The 26,117-nt window shown below is 37.9% G+C and overlaps 1 protein-coding gene across 1 annotated transcript in view; it reads left to right on the top strand.

Annotated features, from left to right (window-relative positions):
- LOC150085744 (uncharacterized) overlaps nt 1-26,117 on the top strand; it is a 381,725-nt gene that overhangs the window by 167,794 nt on the left and 187,814 nt on the right. The window contains exon 4 of the mRNA XM_090373469.1: nt 11,673-11,805. Coding sequence (XP_090229595.1) covers nt 11,673-11,805 — 133 coding nt within the window. The remainder of the gene's footprint in view (nt 1-11,672; nt 11,806-26,117) is intronic.

Consider the following 26,117-nt stretch of genomic DNA (forward strand, 5'->3'; position numbering starts at 1 on the left):
ATGCAAGAAAGCAAGCTTATTCAGCATCAGCCAAAAAAAAAAAAAAAAAAAAAAACCCACTCCCATTTCACCAATCCGTTCGTTCGAAATACCTGTCCAGTTGAGCTTTAAATTTGTTTAGGCTATCAACTTCAACAACAAGTGATGGAAGTCGGTTCCACCAACCAACCAACCACCCGCTGGCCAAAGGCAAATTTCCGCACATCTATCCGACATCCGTCCTTCCTCAGTTTGAATTTATGCCCTCTGAGGTGATTATTCTGAGAAAGATGAAGAATCCCATTGGCATTGAGCATGCTCAAACCATTCAAAGCCTTATACACCTCTATCAGATCACCTCGCCGGTGCCTAGTCTCCAGACTCTGTAATTTGCAAAACTTAAGCCTTTCTTCGTAAGAGCAACCCTTTGTTCCATTTACTAATCTTGTTGCCCTTCTCTGTACCCGTTCCAGCAGCTCTACATCCTTCTTGAAATGAGGCCTCCAGACCTGTATACAGTACTCAAGATGTGGCCTTACCATTGCCTTATACAAGGGAATAATCACCTCCTTATCCCTGCTAGAAAAATTCCTGTATATCATTGACAAGACACCATGAGCTACTCTTGCAGCTCATCTGCACTGCTCAGAGAACTTCATATCTGCCTGCACAATTACCCCCAGGTCCTTTTCATTCTCCACCACTGTCAGTGTAGTACCGCAGAGTTGATACGTTGCTCTGGGGTTACTGTTTCCCATATGCAGCACTTTACATTTGTCGATGTTAAACCTCATTTGCCACCTCTCAGCCCATCTGTTCAACCTTTCCAGATCCTGTTGCAGCAGCATAGCGTCAGTATTGTCCTTAACGACCCTGCCAACCTTTGTATCATCTGCAAACTTGGACATTAAACTTGATATCCCATCATCAATATCATTCATAAACACCGAAAACAACAACGGACCCAACACTGAACCTTGAGGAACTCCACTAATAACATTAGTCCACATTGAGCAGTGTCCATTGATTACCACTCTCTGTCTTCTGCCACTCAACCATCCCCTTATCCATAGCAGCAATTTGCCTCCAATGCCACACTGCTCCAATTTGTGCAGCAGTCTTCCATGTGCAACAGTATCAAAAGCCTTTCTAAGATCCAAATATATAATATCAAAGTTATTCCCTGCATCCAGTTCTTTTGTGACTACATCATAGTATCCAATCAAATTGGTCAGGCAAGACCTGCCCTTAACAAAACCATGCTGCGTCTGAGCTATAACTGAATTCTTGTCTAGATGATCCTGCAGTGCTTCTTTAACCAGTGCCTCCATTAATTTACCTGGAACAGAAGTTAAACTAACAGGTCTATAATTACTTGTGTCAGCCTTTGAACCTCCTTTGTGAATTGGGGTCACATTTGCACATCTCCAGTCCATAGGTACCTCCCCTGAGTCCAAGGAAGCTCTCATAATTATGGCTAAGGGTTTGCTTACTTCCTTTGCTGCCTCCTTTAATATAACTGGATAGATCCCATCCACCCCAGGTGCCTTTTTTATGTTTGTCCTCAACAAAAAAAAAAAAAAAATTAAATGCCGATCTTCAGTAATTCTCCAGTGGGGCAATGACAACTTAGTTGATTTCAACCCTTCTAAAACTCAGTCTTGTCATATCTCGCAAAAAGGATTGTTCTGCTCCTATGCTTATCTTTAGTGACACTCCGATTTCTAGGCAAAATGATATATCTCTTTTGGGGATTACCCTGACTTCTAATCTCTCTTGGCACAAGCACATTAGAAATATTGCTTCCTCTGCATCTAAAAAACTTGGTTTTCTCTTTCGCTCTCGGCGTTACTTTTCTTCCAAATAGCTGCTCACTCTGTATAAATCACAAATCCGCCCTGTCATGGAATGTTGTTCCCACAACTGGGGTGGTGCCCCCAAAACCTCTCTCAAGCTTCTTGATTCCATTCAGAAGAGGGCAGTTAGGTTAATTAATGATTCATCTCTAACAGAGTCTCTCCACTCGCTTTCTCATAGACGCACTGTTTCTGCTGCATGCCTCTTCTACAGATACTTCCATGGGCACTGTTCTTCTGAATTGGCTTCTATAATTCCCGCTCTCTCTTTCAAAACAGTCCGAACACGTGCTGCCACCAGCCAACATCCATTTACTGTCCAACTTCAAACCCACAGAACCAACTTTTCATATTCCTCATTTATTCATTCAACTGCCGTTTTCTGGAACAACCTTCCTTCATACGTATTTCCTGAAAATTACAATCTACAGAAGTTCAAGTCCAATGTCAACAAATATCTTCTTTCGTCTTCTCAACCTCCAACCCAAGCACGGTACTAAGTGCTATAGGTTCTAATACCTCTCGTGTTTGGGGTTCACATAAAAAAAAAAAAAAAAAAATATGGCAATGTTTCGGGCACTGGAAAGACAAGGCATAGATACCCCATCAATTATGATATTGAAGAAAATATATGAGAATGCTACCTCCTTTATTAAACTAGACAAAGATAGTAACAAATTTAAAATTGAGAAAGCAGTTAGACAAGGAGACATAATACTTCTGAAGTTGTTTACTGCTGCCCTTGAGGAAGCTTTCAGAAGATTACACTGGTTGCAGAAAGGAGTCAATGTGAATGGAGAGTATCTTAACCATTTACAATTTGATGGATGACACTGTGATCATAAGCCACGATCCCAATGGCTGCAGAAAGGAGTCAATGTGAATGGAGAGTATCTTAACCATTTACAATTTGCAGATGACATTGTGATCATAAGCCATGATCCCAAAGAATTAGAAGAATATCTTAATCAGTTAGAGCTGCAAAATCCTTACTAACTCCGCAGTTATGCGGAGTTAGTAAGGATTTTGAACTAAAGATGAATATGTCTAAAACAAAAGTAATGATGAACAAATGTGCACTGCAAGAGATATAATCATTGAAGGAGCAGTAATTGAAAAGCTGGATTCATATACTTATCTGGGACAAGTCATTAGCTGTAATACTGATAAATGGCTGGAAGTCAAGAGATCGAAAAATTTCGGATGGATAGCATTCAGGAAATATAGTCAAATACTGAGGAGCAATATCTCAATTTGTCTGAAAAGTAAAATAATGAATGAATGTATACTCCCCACCATGACTTCCAGCCATTTATCAGTATTTCAGCTAATGACTTGTCCCAGATAAGTATATGAATCCAGCTTTTCAATTATGGAAGAGAACCTGAAAGTACACAGCGAAGAACGGAACAAATTATGTTAGAAATTAGACTGTTAGATAAGAAGAGAAACATACGGATTAGGTAGCAAACACAAATAAAGGACATTCTTGTCAAAACTAAAGAACTGAAATGGACTTGGCCAGGACACATAGCTTGAAGAAATTATGACAGACTAAGAAAATAACAGAATTTCACCCAAGAGGAGCTAAAACAAAACCTGGAAGACAACATCGGAGTTGGAAAGATGATATTCATGAGTTCATGGGTAGGAAATGGATGGCCATTGCACGAAACAGAAGAAACTGAAAAGTTGCTGGAGACGCCTTCATCCTGCAGTGGATTGAAAATGGCTGATTATGAAATGCAGTACTTTACATTTATTACTTTTAAATCTCAAATGCCATCTTTTGGCCCTATTAATATTAGCAGTGGCAAATTGATGCAAGCAGGCAAACTTGCATCATTTGGTCAAAAAAAAAAAAAAAAAAAAATCCTGCCAAAGTCCATTTTAAGTTCTTTAGTTTTGATAAGAATGTCATTTATTTGTGTTTGCTTCCTAATCAAATATTGCTCCTCAGTATGGGACTATATTTCCTGAATGCCATCCATCCGAAATTTATCCTTCTCTTGACTTCTAGCCATTTATCAGTATTACAGCTAATGACTTGTCCCAGATAAGTATATGAATCTAGCTTTTCAATTACTATTTCTTCAATAATTATATCCCTTTTTGTGTGGCATATTTCTTCATCATTACTTTTGTTTTAGCCGTATTCATCTTTAGTCCAAAATTCTTACTAACTCTGCATAACTGATTAAGATTTTCCTCTAATTCTTTCGAATCGTGGCTTATGATCACAATGTCATCTGCAAATTGTAAATGGTTAAGATACTCTCCATTCACATTGACTCCTTTCTGCAACCATTGGGATCATGGCTTATGATCACATTGTCATCTGCAAATTGTAAATGGTTAAGATACTCTTCATTCACATTGACTCCTTTCTGCAACCAGTGTAATCTTCTGAAAGCTTCCTCAAGGGCAGCAGTAAACAATTTCAGAAGTATTGTGTCTCCTTGTCTAACTCCTTTCTCAATTTTAAATTTGTTACTATCTTTGTCTAGTTTAATAAAGGAGGTAGCGTTCTCATATATTTTCTTCAATATCATAATTAATGGGGTATCAATGCCTTGTCTTTCCAGTGCCCGAAACATTGCTGTATATTGTCAAATGCCTTTTCATAATCCACAAATGCCAGGTGTAATGGTGTTTTTATATTCATTTACTTTCTCCATTAGCTGTGATATTACATAGTTGAGACTTTGTTCTAAAGCCAGCTTGCTCTTTTGCTTGATTCTCATCAAGTATTCTTTCTAATCTGTTAGTAACGACCCTTGTGAACAACTTGTAGATGTGGGATAACAAGCTAATTGGTCTGTAATTTCCAATTTCTGGTTTATCTCCTTTGTTATGCAGCAAAATTATGATTGCATTATTCCCCTCCATAGGTGCCACTCTTTTCCTAATGTATTTTGTGAAGAGTCTTGCCAGTTTCTGTGTCCTCTCTATTCCTCCCAATTTAACAACTCTACAGTAACTTCACCTTCACCCGGGGTTTTCTGATTCTTAATTTTCTTCAATGCATGTTCTACCTCATCAGGAAGAATATCGGGTATGTCGTATGTGTTGCTACTTTGCAATCCATCTTTCCCGCTGTTAGCATCATTCCCTTGCTCCTTATATTATATTTTATAGTAGTCTTCTGCTATTTGAATTAGGCCTTCTCTGCTACTTATAAGTACATCATCAATATTCTTCAGTTTCAGTGTCATTTGTCTTTCTGTGTTACTGCTCACGGCTGCTGATTTAAGTCCTTTGTTTTCCCTTAATTCTTGTTCTACTCTTCTGGTGTTAAATCTTCTTATGTCCTCTCTGAGTCTCTTTCTAATGGTGATGCATAATTCAGTATTCTCAATTTACTGAATTTAGGTAGCAGTAAATGCCAGAATAACATGCCATCAGGTCTGTACCGAACTGAAGGTATTTCAGGATGATAAAAGATATTGGATTGTATAGTTGAATGTGAAATTTTCTGAGTAGTGGAACAGGCTTTTAGAACAGCCCATGGGGGTTCTGTAAATTTTATACAAATTTGCATTCAAACATAAATTTGCATTCAGCAAAAGGTTAATTAATTGTTGGAATAATCTTTCACCCCTAATGTTGTGTAGGTGGATAGTCTGAATGAATGTAAATAAGATTTGGGAAAATTACTGTGAGCAATGGGCAAATAAAATGTTTTCTTTTTTTTTTTTTTTGGCTGGTCCCCAAAAAAAAACTTGTCTTTTTGCCATCATTACTAATACTTTGAGTTAATACATTACTAATAAATAAACTTTCCTTTTTGCCATCATTACTAATACTTTGAGTTAATACATTACTAATAAATAAACTTTCCTTTTTGCCATAGACCTTTTTTGCTATCATTACTAATACTACTGAGGAGGGAAATGCATTATTTTTTATGTACTTTATTTTTTCTTCAGCTGGTGCATCAAAATCCTTTTGTTTTGTTTGTTCTTCCTAGCTAATAATGCCAACTTTTTTTTTTTTTTCCCCTTTTAATCTAAAATCACAAATTTTAGATTATGCTGAAATTTAATTTTGATACTAATGTGCATTTTTAAACAATAAAATCCTACCTTGGGTGTGAATAAATAAAAATTAACAAGTGATACTGTTTTTCTGAATATCTTTTTTTTTTAAAAATCCCTTTTAGTAGTAAGTTAGCAGTGTGTCGTGTGTCTCCCTCCCCCTGTCGTGATAGGGGTGCAGGCTCTTTTTCATGCACAAGTTTTTTCATGGAATTTTAAAATTTTGTAAATGCTTTAAAAATTAATGTGCTGTTATTTTGATTTTATTGCCTAACACTAGAGTAAAACTGTTGTTAAAAATCTAATCAGAATTTAAAAAAATTAAATTAAATTCATTAAAAGATTTGCAAATAAAATCCAATGTTATTTGTTTATTTATTTATTTTTTTGTTACAGTAAAACCAAACCAACTTATGTACATAAGTTCGTTTGGTTTTTATCAAAATCTTAATCTCAGTTTACCAGAAATTCTTCATTTTCAACTTTTGTAAGCCCAAATTGAACAGGTGAAGTTAACAGGTGTGATCTTCTCCAATTTTCAAAATCATTTTTATCCTGCCATCAATTCTGATCTCTCTACAATTAGTTGGAAACACAGATAAGAAATGGTAACATGTGCTAGAAAAATTTCAAGATAATTCATACAGGATAAATTCAAGATATTTTATAAATTATTTAATAGCCACACCTCAGGCTCCTTGTTAGAAGGAGCTTTGAAAGAACTGGTTATACTATAATATTCATAGTGCATGCACAAAATGCTTTTTGTGTATGCTCTCCAGATAAAGATTCGAGTTTATATGTGTGTTTCCAGATGATTTAAAAATTTATGTGATACTGTATTTCTTATAAATAAAATATGCTCCAAAAACTGTATAATCTCTGTACAAATATTTTTATATTATGTATTTTGTTGATTTATTTGTTTATTACACCGAACAACAAATTTGGATCATATCTTCTTATAGACATGTAAGTTTATAGATTTTGGGGTGCTAAACATGGAAATAGTGCTTAAAATGCAAGATTGGCTCTTGTTTTTGAAAAAAAATGTATTTTTTTTATATTTATACAAGGTATTTTTTATTTATATGGTCGTAAAATGTAGCTATGACATACCTGTATCAAACACAGGACTTTTTGCCTTTCGCTTGTATTCAGCTCTGGTAGCATCCCTTTTCGCCGCCCAACAATCCAACGATAATCGGCTAACATGACAGCACCCATTTGCTTTTATATCTTTGTTCCATCACTGCGATGTCTTCATGGAAGTGCTCACCATATTATTGCTGATGGCACTACAGTTTGTCGGGAAGAAATCCAAGTGTGAGTGCAAGGAATGCATTTTCAATAACATGTTGCACCCCAGTTTATTGTAATGAGCAATGAGATCTTCCCCAAGTTGCTTGTAGTTGCTGGCTTTAACATTTTCGAGAAAACCAGTTGAAACATTTCGAAAGACTTTCCGTGCTGATTTCTAAGGACATGTTTGAACCGTTCATCTTTGAAAAGTTGCCTTATTTGTGGACCAATGAAAATGCCTGCCTTAATCTTCTCTATACTAAGTGTTGGGAATGTCTCCTGCAGGTATGTGAATGCAGGACTGTTCACTTCTAAAGCCTTCATTAAATTTTTCACAAACCTCAGTTTGATGTGGGGTGAAGCAAAACTTCATTTAGATCTACCAGAGGTTCAAATACTACGTTCTTCATTCCAGGTTTCATTTTTGCTAATAAACTTGTAGGAATAAAAGAAATAAAATTCTTGTAGGAATGGAATCCTTTATTCCACACTCTACTTTAAAATCTCGTCCTTTATCTAAACCTTGGTTTTCCAATAAATGTGCTAACGCTGTTAAAGTGAAGAATGTTGCATATCGTAATTGGCTTGTTTCCAATTATTCAGTTTCATTTTCTGCCTACACCAAAGTTCACAACAATTGTAAAGCAATTATTGATCAGTCCAAACTAGATTTTGAACAGGCTAAGAGTAGAAAATTTTCTTCTTACCCTAACGGTAGCCGAGCATTCTGGTCTCTTGCCAAAGCTATTGGCCGCAACTTTTGGCCATCTCTGCTCCCACCTCTGTCAAAACCATATAGTTCTGTTGTCACTTCAGCCAAGGATAAAGCTGACCTGCTAGCATCCCATTTTTTATCCAACTCAAGTATTAATGAACTTGGTAAAACACCTCCCACCATTCCCAGCACGCTCCATTCAATGCCTCCTGTGGTCTTCCGTCCAAAGGATGTTAGAAGGATTAGACGAATCTCGATGCTAAGAAAGCTCCAGGTCCTCTTGTTATTTCTCCACTTGTTCTCAAAACCTGTGCTCCTGAACTTACTCATGTTGTTTGCCGCCTTTTTCCACTTTTTTATTCCAAAGGTGTTTTTCTTTTTGCTTAGAAATTTGTTCATATCCAGCCAGTTCCTAAAAAGGGTAACAAATCCCTCCCATCCAATTATCGTCCCATTGCAATTACTTCTACTCTTTCTAAAGTAATGGAGAAATGAATTAACCGCCAACTCTTAAACTACCTAGAAACCTTCCGTCTGATCAGCGATTGCCAGTATGGATTCCGCCAGTGTCGATACACTGATGATATTCTGGCTTATGTTACCCATTTATGGCCAAATTCAATGGACGAGTTTGGTGAAACACAAGCAGTTGCTCTTGACATCTCAAAGGCTTTCGATCGTGTTTGGCACAAAGGTGTTTTAAACAAGCTTCCATCTTATAGTTTGCCAACTGTTTTTTGTAATTGGTTATCCAGTTTTCTCTCTGATTGCTCACTGAGGGTGATGGTAGATGGCTCTCTGTCTTCTAACTTCTCCACTAATGCTGGTGTCCCCCAAGGTTCAGTTCTTTCCCCCACTCTTTTCCTCTTATATATTAATGACCTTCTTCCATTGACTGGAAATCCTATCCATAGTTTTGCCGATGATAGCATATTGCATTCCACTTTCCATTTTGAAAAACCTTGCCCTGCTCAATCAGCTTTAACTTCTTGAATATCCGCTATCATTTCCTTAAATGCCGATCTTCAGGTAATTCTCCAGTTGGGCAAAGACAACTTAGTTGATTTCAATCCTTCTAAACCTGTCTTGTCTTATATCTCGCAAAAAGGATTCTTATGCTTATCTTTGGTGACACTCCGATTTCTCGGCAAGATGATATATTTTTTTGGGGGATTACCCTGACTTCTAATCTCTCTTGGCACAAGAACATTACAAATATTACTTCCTCTGCATCTAAAAAACTTGGTTTTCTCTTTCGCTCTCGGCGTTACTTTTCTTCCAAACAGCATCTGGGGCGGTGTACCCAAAACCTCTCTCAGGCTTCTAGATTCCATTCAGAAGAGGGCAGTTAGGTTAATTAATGACTCCTCTCTAACAGAGGGTCTCTGCACTCTGTCTCATAGACATACTGTTTCTGCTGCATGCCTTTTCTACAGATACTTCCATGTGCACTATTCTTCTGAATTGGCTTGTATAATTACCGCTCTCTCTTACAAAACAGTCCGAACACATGCTGTCACCAGCCAACATCCATTTACTGTCCACTTCAAACTCACAGACCAACTTTTCATCTTCCTCGTTTATTCATTCAACTGCTGTTTTCTGTAATAGCCTTCCTTCTTACATATTTCCTGAAAATTACAGTCTACAGAAGTTCAAGTGTAATGTCAACAAATATCTTATTTCGTCTTCTCAACCTCGAACCCAAGCACGGTACTAAGTACACAAGAGGTATAGGTTCTAATACCTCTTGTGTTTGGGGTTTCATAAAAAAAAAAAAAAAAAAAAAGGTGTTAATGATTTTTGTTGAGGGCAACTCCTCTTCTCGTCGTGCATAATCTTGGCATGACTATCCCACTTGCAGAGAAAGCAACAACTTAGTGTAAGCCTTTTGTAGGCCTAATAAAATGGCAATTAGATTACTCTCCATCTTACCTAAGGTAGAGAACATGTAAGAGGATGTTCCCGATGTTTGTGCATGTTTATTTTTTTGTGGACGGCATATGCAAGAGGTATTGAAGGCAGCATATTTCTACTGTATAATATCACAGCCTTAAGGCTAACCTTAGAAGCGTATATAAATAGTCTTCATCCTTCAGGAATGTGCCTCAAATTCATTGCTGCCATTAGACTATCCTTACAAACAGTGAGTTCACCTTCTGTTTGATAGAATTTATCATAGTCTTTATTTCTGGTATGAAATGTTGTCACTTTCACAGAATGATCTAGAAGATTCCACTGTTGTACCCTTGAGGCAAAAAGCTCTTCCTTATTCTTTGGTAGTTCAGCATCCCTGATGTGGTCATTAAGCTCCCTTTCTCTAATCTTACGTAGGGTCAGAAGGATAAAGGTTTGAAGAAAATGGTGGAACCCTTGAAATAGACAGCTGCTGTACTTTGTGTATATCAAGTTGATGTTCACCAGTGTTTTCATCTTCATCTGGGTGTATAGAAACTTGGTCTGATGGTTCAGGAATAGGTAGTACTTCACCACGAGGCATGGGACAAATTGCAGATGGTATATTTGGGTATGTCATTATCCACTTTTTGTTCATTGTCATCCCTTTTTTAATAGGAGGCACCAAACAGAAGTAATAGTATGCGATGTGATTTCTTGGCCCCCTCCATATCATGGACACTGTGAAAGGCATAAAACATACCTTTCGATTCACCCAGTTTTGATGACCAGGTAGTGCAGCATATGTGTGGAGCCAGTTCTTGTCCTGGTCTAGTACTTTACACCCAGAGTACAAGAAATAGGCCTTTTTTATGGTTCAAGTTTAGGGACACTTCTCAAAGTTAATGTGGCTTCTCCATATGTAACAGAAGTCATCTGGACTATTCATACACTTATGGGGAATATTAATTTTACACGACACAAATACTGTGCAAAAAGTAGGAATCTCACAGAGAACAACGGTTATCTCAGAACAAATCACCCAGTACGTACCTAGCCGTATTCGAGGATTACTGCAACAGAGTTGAAGATGCTGTTGAGGTGACAACTTATATGATGCAAAGTGAGGCAACAGTTGCCAATTATGTGATGGCGGTGCAGTGGTACTGAAACTGTGGCGTTGCCATGCGTTTTGCCAACAGCTGTAGTTGATAATGTAGAATAATCTGCTAATATGAGACCCCAACTGTAATTCGAAAACAAGAGCCAATCGACAAATATTAGGGTGATTTTTGTGTTCAGCAACATAAAATTAGTCAAGATTGGTGTTTTCGTAATGTATTACATGTTGACCAGTGTTAGTGATTTTAAAGTTGATATTAAAGTAAAACAAACTGGAAATTACCACTTCTATTTGTTAGAAAACTTCAGCAGAACATATTAAGAATGAAATTTACTTGTATGGTTCATTTAAAATTTTAAGCAATATCAGCTAGAAATAAATCAAAATTTTGGTACAACAAAATGGTAGATGGTCCCTCACTCAAGAAGTTAATTTTTATTGAATTTTATTGTTACATACTTTGAGTGATTTCATAATAAGAAGTGAAGAATTTTCTTTAACTTGATTTTATGATATGGTAAACAAATATGTGGTATTATAAATTTAATAATAATAAAAGAATATGCACTTAAAAAGAAATGTGTGATAATTTATTCTTAATTTCTGTAGATAAGTTTGATGTATAGTACATTATTTCAGAGAGAGAGAGAGAGAGAGAGAGAGAGATGCTATACTTTACATTTAAACATAAATTTTTAATCTTATTAACACTTTAGAATGGAACACAGTGTTAATTTCTCCAATTTTATGATATTATATTTTAGCTCGCCAGTCTGGAAGAGAGCCTTACCTTGTCCACTTTTTTGTTGAGTTAGATACTATACATATTGTTCTTGGATGTTTGACGGGTGCATTAGCTCTTTTGGCCTGCTGTGCAGGTATTATTCAGTTTGTCAGGTAAGGTTATGCAAAATTAATGATATGTTTTTGTTCTTATATTTGTATGTTTACTTTGACTAGCATTCTGTCCTTTGTGGCAGTATAGCAAGTTTTGACAATCCCCACATTGGGAGAGGTCTAGGTTGAAATTCTATTGGAGACCAAGGAAATTCTCTTCATTTTAAGCCATATTTAATCAGACAGAGGCAGTAGGGCCCCTCCACTGAGTTATTCTAGTTTTATAAACCTTACACGAAGTGATTATCACGAGACACACCATACAAAAAAAAAAAAAAGAAAAAAAAAAAAAAAGGCCATATGAACTAACTCAGAATCATCAAATCAGCCAAATATCATTGCAGAATTATTATGAATTATTTCGTAACGACACAAATCCAGTTTTTTCAGCAGCAACTGTTATGTAACTTTGAGCCAATAACTTGCAGAAGTTATTGCCTCAAAGCAGTAACTTGCAGAAAACTGATAACTATTCCTTTGACAAAATATTGCTGTAATTTCAGCAAAATTATTGCTGAAAAACAAGATGCAGGATATTTCAGAGACTGCTGGGAGTCATTGCGGTACAAGTAAACACATGGGGTGTGTTACGTAGCTAAGAATAGAAATAGGTGCATGTATACTTGCGTGTACACCAATGCTAGGAGTTTAGTAAATAAATTTGATGAATTTGAGGTATTGCTCAAAACATCAAAGGGGAATATTGTTGGGATATCAGAGACGTGGTGTCACACAGATATAAGGAATGCAGAACTGGAATTTGGGGAGTACAAAGTCTACAGAAACGATAGACTGGATAGGAAGGGAGGAGGGGTTATGCTATTAGTTAAGAAATACATAAAATCCAAGGAAGTGAAGCCAGTGGACATCGCTGGACAGTGCAGTGTCGAGTCAGTTTGGTGTGACATAAGCATTGGGAGATCAAAATTGAGAGTAGCAGTGTGCTATAGGCCTAATGACTCTGATGAGTATAATAAGAAACTGTACAGGGAAATAGAGTGGGCCAGTAAATCAGAGAGTCTTATAATGGGGGATTTTAATTTCCCAGATATTGACTGGAATTTGGGGGCTGGTCACTCACACCAGAAAGGCTTTTGTGGATTTATTGGATGATTGTTTTCTACATCAGCATGTTCGGGAGGCAACTAGAGGGAGGAATACTCTTGATTTGATTATCAGCAGTGATTCTTCATGCATTAAGAATCTGCAGATAAATGAACCACTAGGTGGCAGTGAGCGCAGTGTGCTGAAGTGGGATTTACTCAAAGAGGTAACTACAATTAGGGATAAAGGGAAGGGTTATTGCTTTCGTAAAGGCGACTGTGATGGACTGAGACAGTATTTAAATTCTATACAGTGGGACCAACTGATGATGTTACCAACAGCAAATGCAAAATGGGAAGCATTCAAAGAACTTATCTTGGAAGCTACTAGGCTTTACATACCAACTAAGAAATATTGTTCAAGGTTTAGGCCTAAATGAATGTCAGATGAACTAATGAGACATATGGCAGAGAAGAAAAATGCATGGGATACATACAAATTAACACGTGACACAGAAGCCTATGATAGATACAAGTTGATCTGTAACCAAGTTACAAAGGAGGTTAAGCAGGCGAAGGCAGATTACGAGAAATCTTTGGCAAGAGATGCAAAGAAAAACAGCAAAGAGTTCTTTACTTATGTAAACTCTAGAAGGAAGGGGATGAATCAGTTTGGTACACTTAATATCGATGGGTCAACTGTTGATGATCCTGCTCAGGTAGCTAACAAACTAAATGAATATTTTGAATCACATTCACACATGAGGAGTTATTTAGCGAGGGGAAAGCCAGAGGTGTATTCAACTCTAGCAGTAAGCTAGAGAATCTTGTAATAACTGAGAGCAAAGTGGAGGAGAAATTGTTGAAGATAAACATAAGAAAGGCACCCGGGGTGGATGGGATCTATCCAGTTATATTAAAGGAGGCAGCAGAGGAAGTAAGCAAACCCTTAGCCATAATTATAAGAGCTTCCTTGGACTCAGGGGAGGTACCCACAGACTGGAGATGTGCCAATGTGACCCCAATTCACAAAGGAGGATCAAAGGCTGACACAAGTAATTATAGACCTGTGAGTTTAACTTCTGTTCCAGAAAAATTAATGGAGGCACTAGTTAAAGAAGCACTGCAGGATCATTTAGACAAGACTTCAGTTATAGCTTGGACTCAGCGTGGTTTTGTTAAGGGGAAGTCTTGCCTGACCAGTTTGATTGGATATTATGATGCTGTCACAAAGGAACTGGATGCAGGGAATAACTTTGATATTATATACTTGGATCTTACAAAGGCTTTTGATACTGTTGCACATGGAAGACGGCTGCACAAATTGGAGCAGTGTGACATTGGAGGCAAATTGCTGCTGTGGATAAAGGGGTGGCCTAGGGGGAAAAGACAGAGAGTGGTAATCAATGGACACTGCTCGTCGTGGACTAATGTTATTAGTGGAGTCCCTCAGGGCTCAGTGTTGGGTCCATTATTGTTTTCTGTATTCAAAGATGATATTGATGATGGTATATCAAGCTTAATGTCGAAGTTTGCAGACGATACAAAGGTAGGCAGGGTTGTCAAGGACACTACTAACACTATGCTGCTGCAACAGGATCTGGAAAGGTTGAGCAGATGGGCTGAGAGGTGGTAAATGAAGTTTAACATTGACAAATGTAAAGTACTACACATGGGAAACAGCAACCCCAGAGCAACGTATCAACTCTGTGGTACTACACTGACAGTGGTAGAGAATGAAAGGGATGGTTGTACAGGCAGATATGAAGTTCTCTGAGCAGTGCAGACGGGCTGCAAGAGTAGCTCATGGTGTGTTGTCAATGATATATAGGAATTTTTCTAGCAGGGATAAGGAGGTGATTATTCCCTTGTATAAGGCAATGGTCAGGCCACACCTAGAGTACTGTATACAGGTCTGGAGGCCTCATTTCAAGAAGGATGTAGAGCTGCTGGAACGAGTACAGAGAAGGGCAACAAGATTAGTGAATGGAACAAAGGGGTGCTCTTACGAAGAAAGGCTTAAGTTTTGCAAATTACAGTGGCTGGAGACTAGGCACCAGCGAGGTGATCTGATAGAGGTGTATAAAGCCTTGAATGGTTTGAGCATGCTCAATGCTGATGGGATTCTTCCTCTTGCTCAGAATAATCACCTGAGAGGGCATAAATTCAAATTGAGGAAAGACAGATGTAGGATAGACGTGCGGAAATTTGCCTTTAGCCAGCGGGTGGTTGGTTGGTGGAACAGACTTCCATCCCTTGTCGTGGAAGTTGATAGCCTAAATGAGTTTAAGGCTCAGCTGGACAGGTATTTTGAATGAACAGAGGGGTGAAGTGGAAGTGGTTTTTTTTTTTTTTTGGCTGATGCTGCATAAGCTTGCTTTCTTGCATCAAATGCCTCTTCTAATGCTAATAAAATAGGTATTTTATTATATTTATTACACAATAAAATATTGCTAATGCTTTTGCTTCTATCATAAGCAAACTTGTTCTTTGTTTCATCTTCTATCCAAACAGATAATAGACATTCTTTTATCTCTTTAAAAATTACAGCTGTGAATTACAGGCTCCAAAAAAGCAACAACTGTTTGCCATTTTATTTACCTAATTGTTATTTTATATTGTACTTTATACGTAGTTAGGCCTCCGTAGCCGAGTGGGCAGGAGCGGGAGTGCGGTATTGCGGGATAGCTGGAATAGGACCAGAGTATGTCTGCCAGGGGCAAAAGTTGATGACGTTGTAAAGCATATACAGTCAGTCCTCGTATAACACGTGTTTACACTACACGAATTCGATCATACACGATTTATAAATAGGGGAACGATATCTTATATAACACGAACCGAATTCGCTTATGCACGATTCGCCTTTTTGTTTACAAGAAATGGCAGAATCACCCCAACGGAATGCAACACGATAGGAATGAAGAGAAGATTCTGAAAATGTATTTATGTGTTTTATATCAGTGAAGGGGGAACACATTTCACCATAATAACGTAAAAACCCACACAATTCCAGCTATCAGTGTAATCGCAAATGCAATTAGATCAAGTTTACTACCAGTTTATAACAGATTCCACCAGCAGAAACGCAACTGGAAATTGTTTTTATTGTTTTATGGTAGTAACCCCCAGAAATGTGCTTTAGTAAAATGTGAGGTGTTAATAGTGTGTCTCTGCCTTTATGGTGTTGTTTATTCAGTTGCTATATGTGCGCATTTTTTTGTTTATGTGTATCAAGCGCCCCTCCTCATTTTGTGATTGTGCTTTATTTCCTAAAAATTAGTAAAATACTTAAAAGGTGTGAAAAGGAGGCAGCCTGGTGAAGACACTGCAGATTCAGAGAGAAAAAGAAAAGCAATATTGATAAACAGAGGCAGATTGGATCAAAAATTCTTACCCGGGAAAATTTATAGTGGCCTCATACTATGGTTTATGGCCAAAATCACTCCGGCCCACCGGAGTTTCCCCGGCAAGGCTTATGACCAGTCCGCCTCTGTCGATAGAGAAAAAATATGAAATTGTGAAACGCTTTGAGCGAAATGAAAGACCATGTGATTGCACGTGCTACAGACCTAAATGAGGCAACGCTGAGAATTACAAAGAATGCAGAGAAAATAAAAACAACTTTGATAGCAGGAACAACTCAAAGTGTAATTAAAAACCATTAGATTAAGACACAAGAATTGGAAGAGATGGAACGGCTGTCATCTGTTTGGATAGAAAATCAAACAAAAAACAAGTTTGCTTACGATAGAAGCAAAAGCATAGTAATATTTTATTACGTAATAGTCGTAATAAAATACGTAAGTATTTTATTCGTAAAAACATACTTACGTATTTTTTATTATTTATTATATTATAATAAAATATAATAATAATAAAATATTATAAAAAATTATATTATTTTTTATTACGTATTTTAATCGTTATAAAATACGTAAGTATTTTATTACGATTATTTCTTGTGTTTGGTAATGTTTTGGTTAAAAATGTGCGTTCAATCTTGGGTGGTCGGCACCTAACCCTATTTTTCCAATAGGGCCTGTTGTTTATATTGCACGATTTTGCATTGCACGAGAGTTTTTAGGAACACAACTATTGTGCTATACGAGGATTGACTGTATCATCTTTTAAGGGCACAAAAGGTGATACTGTTGTTCACATTGGCACCAATGACATTAAGAGTAGGAGATCTGCAGATTTACTTAACAAGTACAGGTCAATGTTGCAAAAAAGTCATGGTTAGGGTGAAATTTGAAATTGTCTGCAATTCTGCCCAGACATTTCTGCAATAATGCTCAATCAATTCGGCCCTGGAGGGAATGTGCAAGGCTCAAGGGGTAGAATTTTTTTCAGCTTGATCTGTGCTTGTTAACAGGAGAGACAGCTTCTATAGGGATGGATACACTTAAATAGAAAGGGTGCAAGAAGGGTGCATTTGCTGATGCTATCGAGGCAGTGTTAGGTGGGTCGGAAAACTGCTAGCTTGGGGGGGGGAATTCACAGACTAAAAGGTTAAAAGAAGCTGCAGGCAGAGGTGAAGGTGATTCTTACATTACTTCTATTAGAATGAGCAGCGGCCTGGAGCGAGGGAGTGCTGGGAGTTTCAGGGACTGATGGCAGTCATCGTGAAACAGGTGGATATATGGGATGTGTTAGGGGTAACTAAGAATAAGAATTGGTGCACATATACCAATGCTAGAAGTACAGTAAATAAATTTGATGAATTTGAAGTTTTGATCAAGACATCAAAGGTGGATAATTTTGGGATATCGGAGACGTGGTGTCACACAGATATTAGGAATGTAGAATTAGAATTTGGGGAGTACAATGTGTACATAAAGGATAGACAGGATAGGAAGGGTGGAGGTGTCATGCTGTTAATTAAGAAAAACATAAAATCAAAAGAAGTGCATCCAGTTGATATAGATGAACAGTGCACTGTTGAGTCAGTTTGGTGTGACATAAGCACTGTGAAGCAAAAATAAGAGTAGGAGTTTGTTATAGGCCTAATGACTCGAATGAGTATAATGAACAGTTGTACAGAGAAATAGAGTGGGCTAGTAAATCAGAATGTCTTATAATAGGGGATTTTAATTTCCCAGATATTGACTGGAACTTGTGGATTGGAACTCACACACTAGTAAGACTTTTGTGGATTTATTGCATGATTATTTTCTGCAGCAGCATGTTCGAGAGGCAACCAGAGAGGGTAATACTTTTGACCTGGTTATCAGCAGTGATAATTTGTGTATTAAGAATTTGCAGATAAAGGAATCGTTAGGTGGCAGTGATCACAGTGTACTGATGTGGGATTTACTTAAAAATATAATTACCATCAGGGATAAAGGAAAGGATTTTCCTTTACCGTAAAGGTGAGTACAGTGGTCTCAGACAGTTTTTAAATTCTGTACAGTGGGATCAACTGATTATGTTACGAACTGCAAATTCTAAGTGGGAAGCATTCAAGGAATTAATCGTGGAAACCACTAAAAGTTTCATACCTATTAAGAAATACTGTTCAAGGTTTAGGCCTTAATGGTTATCTAATGAACTAATGAGACTCGTAATAGAGAAGAAAAATGCATGGGATGCATATAAATTATCAGGTGACACAGAAGCCTATGGCAGATATAAGCTAGTCTGTAATCAAGACACTAATGAGGTTAGGGAGGCGAAGGCAGATTACTAGAAATCTTTCGCAAAGGATGCTAAGAAAAACAGCAAGCATTTCTTCACATATAAACTCTAAAAGGAAGGGGATGAATCTGATTGGTCCACTTGATATCAATGGTACGACTGTTGATAATCCTGCTCAGATAGCAAACAAACTGAATGAGTATTTTGCATCTACATTCACACATGAGGAGTTATTAAGGTTTGAAAATGCCTGTAGGTTATCAAATTGTAGAAGGGTGCTTAATGATTTTATAATAACTGAGAGCAAAATGGAGGAGAAATTGTTGAAGTTAAACCAAAGAAAGGCACCTGGGGTGGATGGGATCTATACAGTTATATTAAGGGAGGTGGCAAAGGAAGTAAGCAATCCCTTAGCCATTATTATGAGAGCATCCTTGGATTCAGGGGAAGTACCCATGGACTGGAGATGTGCAAATGTGACCCCCATTCACAAAGGAGGATCAAAGGGCGACACAATTAATTATAGACCTGTTAGTTTAACTTCTGTTCCCGGAAAATTAATGGAGGCACTGGTTAAAGAAGCATTGCAGGATCATCTAGACAAGACTGCAGCAATAATTCAGACACGGCATGGGTTTGTTAAGGGAAAGTGTTGTCTGACAAATTTGATTGAAAGGAACTGGATGGAAAAAATAATTTTGATATCATATACTTGGATTTCAGGAAAGCTTTTGACACTGTTGCATATGGAAGACTACTGTACAAATTGGAGAAGAATGGTATTAAGGGTAAGTTGCTACAGTGGATTAAAGGATGGTTGAGTGGGAGAAGACAGTGGGTGGTAATCAATGGGTGCTGCTCTTTGTGGACTAATGTTATTAGTGGAGTCCCACAGGGTTCGGTGTTGGGTCCACTGTTGTTTGGTATATTTATCAATGATATTGATGAAGGTATATCAGGCTTAGTGTTGAAGTTTGCAGGTGATACAAAGGTTGGCAGGGTTGTTACTGACAGAAATAGCAGTGTGCTACAGCAACAGGATCTAAAAATTTGGGCAGATGGGCTGAGAAGTGGCAACTGAAGTTTAAGCTTGACAAATGCAAAATACTGCATATGGGTAGAAGTAACCCCAGAGAAACATACCGACTGTGTGGTACTACTCTTAAGGTGGTAGAAAATGAAAAAGAACTGGGAGTAATTGTGCAGTCAGATATGAAGTTTTCTGAGCAATGCAGACAGGCTGCCAAGGCAGGTCATGGGGTTTTGTCAATGATATATAGAAATTTTGCTAGCAGGGAAAAGGAGGTTATTGTCCCTCTGTATAAGGCAATGGTCAGGCCACGACTTGAGTACTGTGTACAAGTCTGGAGGCCTCATTTTAGGAAGGATGTAGATTTGCTTGAGCATGTACAGAGAAGGGCAACAAGATTGGTGAGAGGAATAAAGGGATCCTCTTACCAAGAGAGGCTTAAGTTCTGCAAATTGCAGTGGCTGGAGACTAGGCACTTGTGCGGTGATCTGATTCAGGTGTATAAGGCCTTGAATGGGTTGAGCATGCTGAATTCTGATGGGATCCTTCCGCTTGTTCAGATTGCGAACCTAAGAGGGCATAAATTCAAATTAAGGAAAGACAGATGTAGATGTGGTGAAATTTGCCTTTAGCCAGCAGGTGGTTAATTGCTGGAACAGACTTCTATCTGTCATTGTGGAAGTTGATAGGTTAAATAAATTTAAGGTAGAACTGGATAAATTAGAGAGAATTGTTTTGTAAATTTTTTTTTTTTTTTTTTTTTTGGCTGATGCTGCATAAGCTCATACACTTGCTTTCTTGCATCATATGCCACTACTACTACAACATTCCATGTCTTTGAATTCTTTGTCATGATCTAATGGATTTTGTTGTGCTTTGAGTTGTTCCTGCTATGAAAGTTGCTTTTAATTTCTCTGCATTCTCTGAATTGTTCTCAGCGTTTGCCTCATTTAGGCCTGTTGCACGCACAATATCACGTTCTTTCATTTCACTCAAATCCTTTCACAATTTCGTAGTTTTTCTCTATTGATATTGCTTTTCTTTTTCTCTCTGAATCTGTGGTATCTTTGCCAGAACACTTCCTTTTCAAACTTTTTACTCATTTTTACACAATTACAATATAAAAATAACAAAAATTGAGGAGTCATGCTTGATACACATAAAAAAAAAAGCAGTCCATGTGTAGCAACTGAATAACCATTAGTTTATTCAGTTGCTGAATAAACATCGGTAAAGGTATCCAATCTATGTGTTGGACAAGATTTTGCAGTTACGGCGAACGCAAGTTTTTAATTATATTTAGCTGTTATATTGACTTAATTGTTATATTAAATTATTTTCTTTTTTTCTTCTTTTTTTTATGTGAAACCCAAACACAAGAGGTATTAGAACCTATAGTACTTAGTACCGTGCTTGGGTTGGAGGTTGAGAAGACGATAGAAGATATTTGTTGACATTGGACTTGAACTTCTGTAGATTGTAATTTTTAGGAAATACGAATGAAGGAAGGTTGTTCCAGAAAACGGCAGTTGAATGAATAAATGAGGAAGACGAAAAGCTGGTTCTGTGGGTTTCGAGTTGGACCGTAAATGGATGTTGGCTGGTGGCGGCACGTGTTCGGACTGTTTTGAAAGAGACAGTGGGAATTATAGAAGCCAATTCAGAAGAACAGTGCCCATGGAAGTATCTGTAGAAGAGGCATGCAGCAGAAACAGTATGTCTATGAGACAGCGAGTGGAGAGACTCTGTTAGAGATGAATCATTAATTAACCTAACTGCCCTCTTCTGAATGGAATCAAGAAGCCTGAGAGAGGTTTTGGGGGCACCACCCCAGATGTGGGAACGATATTCCATGGCAGGGCAGATTTGTGATTTATACAGAATGAGCAGCTGTTTGGAAGAAAAGTAACACCGAGAGCGAAACAGAAAACCAAGTTTTTTAGATGCAGAGGAAGCAATATTTCTAATGTGCTTGTGCCAAGAGAGATTAGAAGTCAGGGTAATCCCCAAAAGAGATATATCATTTTGCCTAGAAATCGGAGTGTCACTAAAGATAAGCATAGGAGCAGAAGAATCCTTTTTGCGAGATATAAGACAAGACTGAGTTTTAGAAGGGTTGAAATCAACTAAGTTGTCTTTGCCTCACTGGAATATTACCTGAAGATCGGCATTTAAGGAATTGGTAGCAGATTTTCAAGAAGTTGAAGCTGATTGAGCAGGGCAAGTTTTCTCAAAATAGAAAGTGGAATGCAATGTGCTATCATCGGCAAAACTATGGATAGGATTCCAGTCAATGGAAGAAGGTCATTAATATACAAGAGTAAAAGAGTGGGGGAAAGAACTCAACCTTGGGGGACACCGGCATTACTGGAGAAGTTAGAAGACAGAGAGCCATCTACCATCACCCTCAGTGAGCGATCAGAGAGAAAACTGGATAACCAGTTACTAAAAACAGTAGGCAAACCATAAGATGGAAGCTTGTTTCGAAGACTTTTATGCCAAACATGATCAAAAGCCTTTGAGATGTCAAGAGCAACTACTTGTGTTTCACTGAACCTTTCCATTGAATTAGTCCATAAATGGGTAACATAAGCCAGAATATCACCAGTGGATCGACACTGATGGAATCCATACTGGCGATCGTTGATCAGACTGAAGGTTTCTAGATAGTTTAAGAGTTGGCGGTTAATTGATTTCTCCATTACTTTAGAAAGAGTAGAAGTAATTGCATAGGGACGATAATTGGATGGGAGTGATTTGTCACCATTTTTAGGAACTGGCTGGATATGAGCAAATTTCCAAGCAGAAGGAAAAACACCTTTGGAATAAGAAAGTGATAAAAGGCGGCAAAGAATAATAGTAAGTTCAGGAGCACAGGTTTTGAGAACAAGTGGAGAAATACCATCAGGATCTGTAGCTTTCTTAGCATCAAGATTCATCAAAATCCTTCTGATATCCTTTTGACGGAAGACCACCGTCAAAAGACCACCGTCAAATGAAACGTGTTGGGAATGGTGGGAGGTGTTTTAACAAGATCATTAATACACAAGCTGGAAGAAAAATGGGATGCTAGCAGGTCAGCTTTATCCTTGGCTGAAGAGACAACAGAACCATCTGGTTTGGACAGAGGCGGGAACAGAGATGGGCAAAAGTTTCGGCCAATAGCTTTGGCAAGAGACCAGACTGTTCAACTACTATTAGGGCAAGAAGCAAGTTTTCTACTCTTAGCCTGTTCAAATACTAGTTTGTACTGATTAATAACTGCTTTACAATTGTTGCGAGCTTTGGTGTAGGCAGAAAATGAAACTGAAGAATTAGAAACAAGTCAATTACGATATGCAGAATTCTTCTCTTGAACAGCCTTAGCACATTTATTGGAAAACCAAGGTTAGATAAAGGATGAGATTTTAAAGTGGAGTGTGGGATAAAGGATTCCATTCCTGCAAGAATAATTTCACTGACACGATATGAGGAAATGTTGACATCAGAAGTTTTGAAACAGTAATCCGACCAAGGAAAAGAAGAAAAGAAGTCTCGCAGGTCATCCCATTTTGCATTCTTGTAATGCCAAACAACACGAGGTTGGGAATAGCCATGAGATAAAGTTCCATTGGAGAAGAGACAATCACCAAGTTGTGATCTGAAGTGCCTAAAGGACCTCTCACTTCGACCATGTAGTTAGAAGGGTTGTTTGTGAGAAAAGAATCAAGCGTATTGGCTATATGAGTAGGATTGTCCGGTATTCTTGTAGGTAAATGAATAATCTGTGCTAGGTCATTAGTAATTGCAAAATCCTCAGCATCTCGACCTACTGGGTCGGTGTGACTAGAAAACGGAAGCCTGCTGGAGTTGTGAACATTAAAACCACCAAGGAAAATTACCTCTCTGTTAGGAAAGTTGGACTGGAGAAAGTCAAGTTGCAGAGAGAGGAAGTCAAAGAGCTTCAAGTGATTAGTGGAGTTGGGAGAGTGGTAGAGACAACAGATGAATTTGACACAATGTGGTAGAGAGATTTTGAGCCAGAGAAGATCAAAGAGAGGAGATTCCAAATTGCCTAGTCTCTAACAGAGAATATCAGAACGGACGTATGCACAACCTTTGAGGCCAAAGGAATCATACAGAGAATAATTTGGGCATCTGAGATGAGCAGTAGTTGGATCAACCGATAACTGGGATTCTGTCAGAAAAAGTACATGGGGTTTGGCAGACTGCAAGTGGAAATGAAAATCGTTGAGATTAGAATTGAGACCAACGTATATTTGTGAAATGAATTAGGATGTGTTTGGGAGGTTTAGATCTTTTCGCAGATAAGCTTGCTCTATTATTTTGACAATTCATGGTGTATTCAATAGTAAGAAAAAGTGGGTGGGACATGCTGTATGAAGTAATGAAATTTTTGGATATGGCGTACACGTGGTAAGAATATACCCAGATCCTATAAATAGCTTATAGTCCTAGTCGAGCTCCTTAGTTTATTTTGAATCTAGATAGCAATTTTGAAAATTAATACTTGGTGTCCGTAGATTTACCATTCATAACTTGCTGCCATTGTTATACAATACAACGTATATCCCGAACTAGATAGCGTAAAGTTTAACATAAAACTAGATAGTGATACACGTAGCACTAAATTAGAAATCTGTTAGCTTAGCATAATATAGTATTATCAATTAATCAGAAAAATTTATTAATGTTATTAAATTTCATTGTACTTAAATGGATTCATGACCGAGTATACAGCAAGCAATGCTCATAGATTAGCCAGAGTGCTGTGGCTCAGAAGTGAACCAAAGGGGTTAATTCTCCAATGCATCACAGTCTAAAAAAATGTGCAAAATGTGTGTGTTAGGTGCAGAGACTGTGAGGAAATTAGGAGCCAACTCAATGTTCTGATGGGCATCTATGAGAGGTTTTTTTTTTTTTTTTTATGAAACCCCAAACATGAGAGGTATTAGAACTTATAATACTTAGTACTGTGCTTAGGTTGGAGGTTGAGAAGAAGAAAGAAGATATTTGTTGACATTAGACTTGAACTTCTGTAGACTGTTATTTTCAGGAAATATGTATGAAGGAAGGTTGTTCCAGAAAACGGCAGTTGAATGAATAAACGAGGAAGATGAAAATTTGGTTCTGTGAGTTTGAAGTTGGACAGTAAATGGATGTTGGCTGGTGCCAGCACATGTTCGGGCTGTTTTGAAAGAGAGAGCGACAATCATAGAAGCCAATTCAGAAGAACAGTGCCCATAGAAGTATCTGTAGAAAAAGCATGCAGCAGAAACAGTACATCTATGAGACAGTGAGTGGAGAGACTCTGTTAGAGAGGAGTCATTAATTAACCTAGCTGCCCTCTTCTGAATGGAATCTAGAAGCCTGAGAGAGGTTTTGGGGGGTACCACTCCAGATGTGGAAACAATATTTCCTGGTAGGGCGGATTTGCGATTTGTAAGGAGTAAACAGCTGTCTGGAAGAAAAGTAACGCTGAGAGCCAAAGAGAAAAACCAAGATTTTGAGATGCAGAGGAAACAATATTTGTAATGTGCTTGTGCCAAGAGAGATTACAAGTCAAGATAATCCCCAAAAGAGATATATCATTTTGCCTAGAAATTGGAGTGTCACCAAAGATAAGCATAAGAGCAGAAGAATCCTTTTTGCGACATATAAGACAAGACTGAGTTTTAGAAGAATTGAAATCAACTAAGTTGTCTTTGCCCCACTGGAGAACTACCTGGAGATCAGCATTTAAGGACTTGGTAGCAGATATTCAAGAAGTTGAAGCTGATTGAGCAGGGCAAGGTTTCTCAAAATGGAAAGTGGAATGCAATGTGCTATCATCGGCATAACTATAGATAGGTTTTCCAGTCAATGGAAGAAGGTCATTAATATACAAGAGGAAAACAGTGGGGGAAAGAACTGAATCTTGAGGGACACCAGTATTAGTGGAGAAGTTAGAAGACAGAGAGCCATCTACCATCACCCTCAGTGAGCGATCAGAGAGAAAACTGGATACCCAATTACAAAAAACAGTTGGCAAACCATAAGACGGAAGCTTGTTTAGAAGACTTTTATGCCAAACATGATCGAAAGCCTTTGAGATATCAAGAGCAACTGCTTGTGTTTCACCAAACCTTTCCAAGCCAGAATATCACCAGTGGAAAGACACTGATAGAATCCATATTGGCAATCGTTGATCAGACGGAAGGTTTCTAGGTAGTTTAAGAGTTGGCGGTTAATTGATTTTTCCATTACTTTAGAAAGAATAGAAGTAATTGCAATGGAATGATAATTGGATGGGAGGGATTTGTTACCCTTTTTAGGAACTGGCTGAATATGAGCAATTTTCCAAGTAGAAGGAAAAACACCTTTGGAATAAGAAAATGAAAAAAGGCAGAAAAGGGCAGGAATAAGTTTGAGATGTAGTGTGAATGCCATCAAGCTCTCGGCTGCCTAATTGAAGGTTAGAGCTCAGTCCTGTGCATCAGACAAAGCAGCGGCAATCTCCAAGGCAGAATGCGCTGGTCCCACAGGAACTAGTTATTGATGGTGACTCTATTGTCAGGGAGATGGGAAATATATTTTGCAAAAAGGATAGGTGGTACAGG

The sequence above is a fragment of the Mastigoproctus giganteus genome, chromosome 5, assembly GCF_048544385.1.
Source record: "Mastigoproctus giganteus isolate SK-2022 chromosome 5, ASM4854438v1, whole genome shotgun sequence".
Taxonomy (NCBI): Eukaryota; Metazoa; Arthropoda; class Arachnida; order Uropygi; family Thelyphonidae; genus Mastigoproctus; species Mastigoproctus giganteus.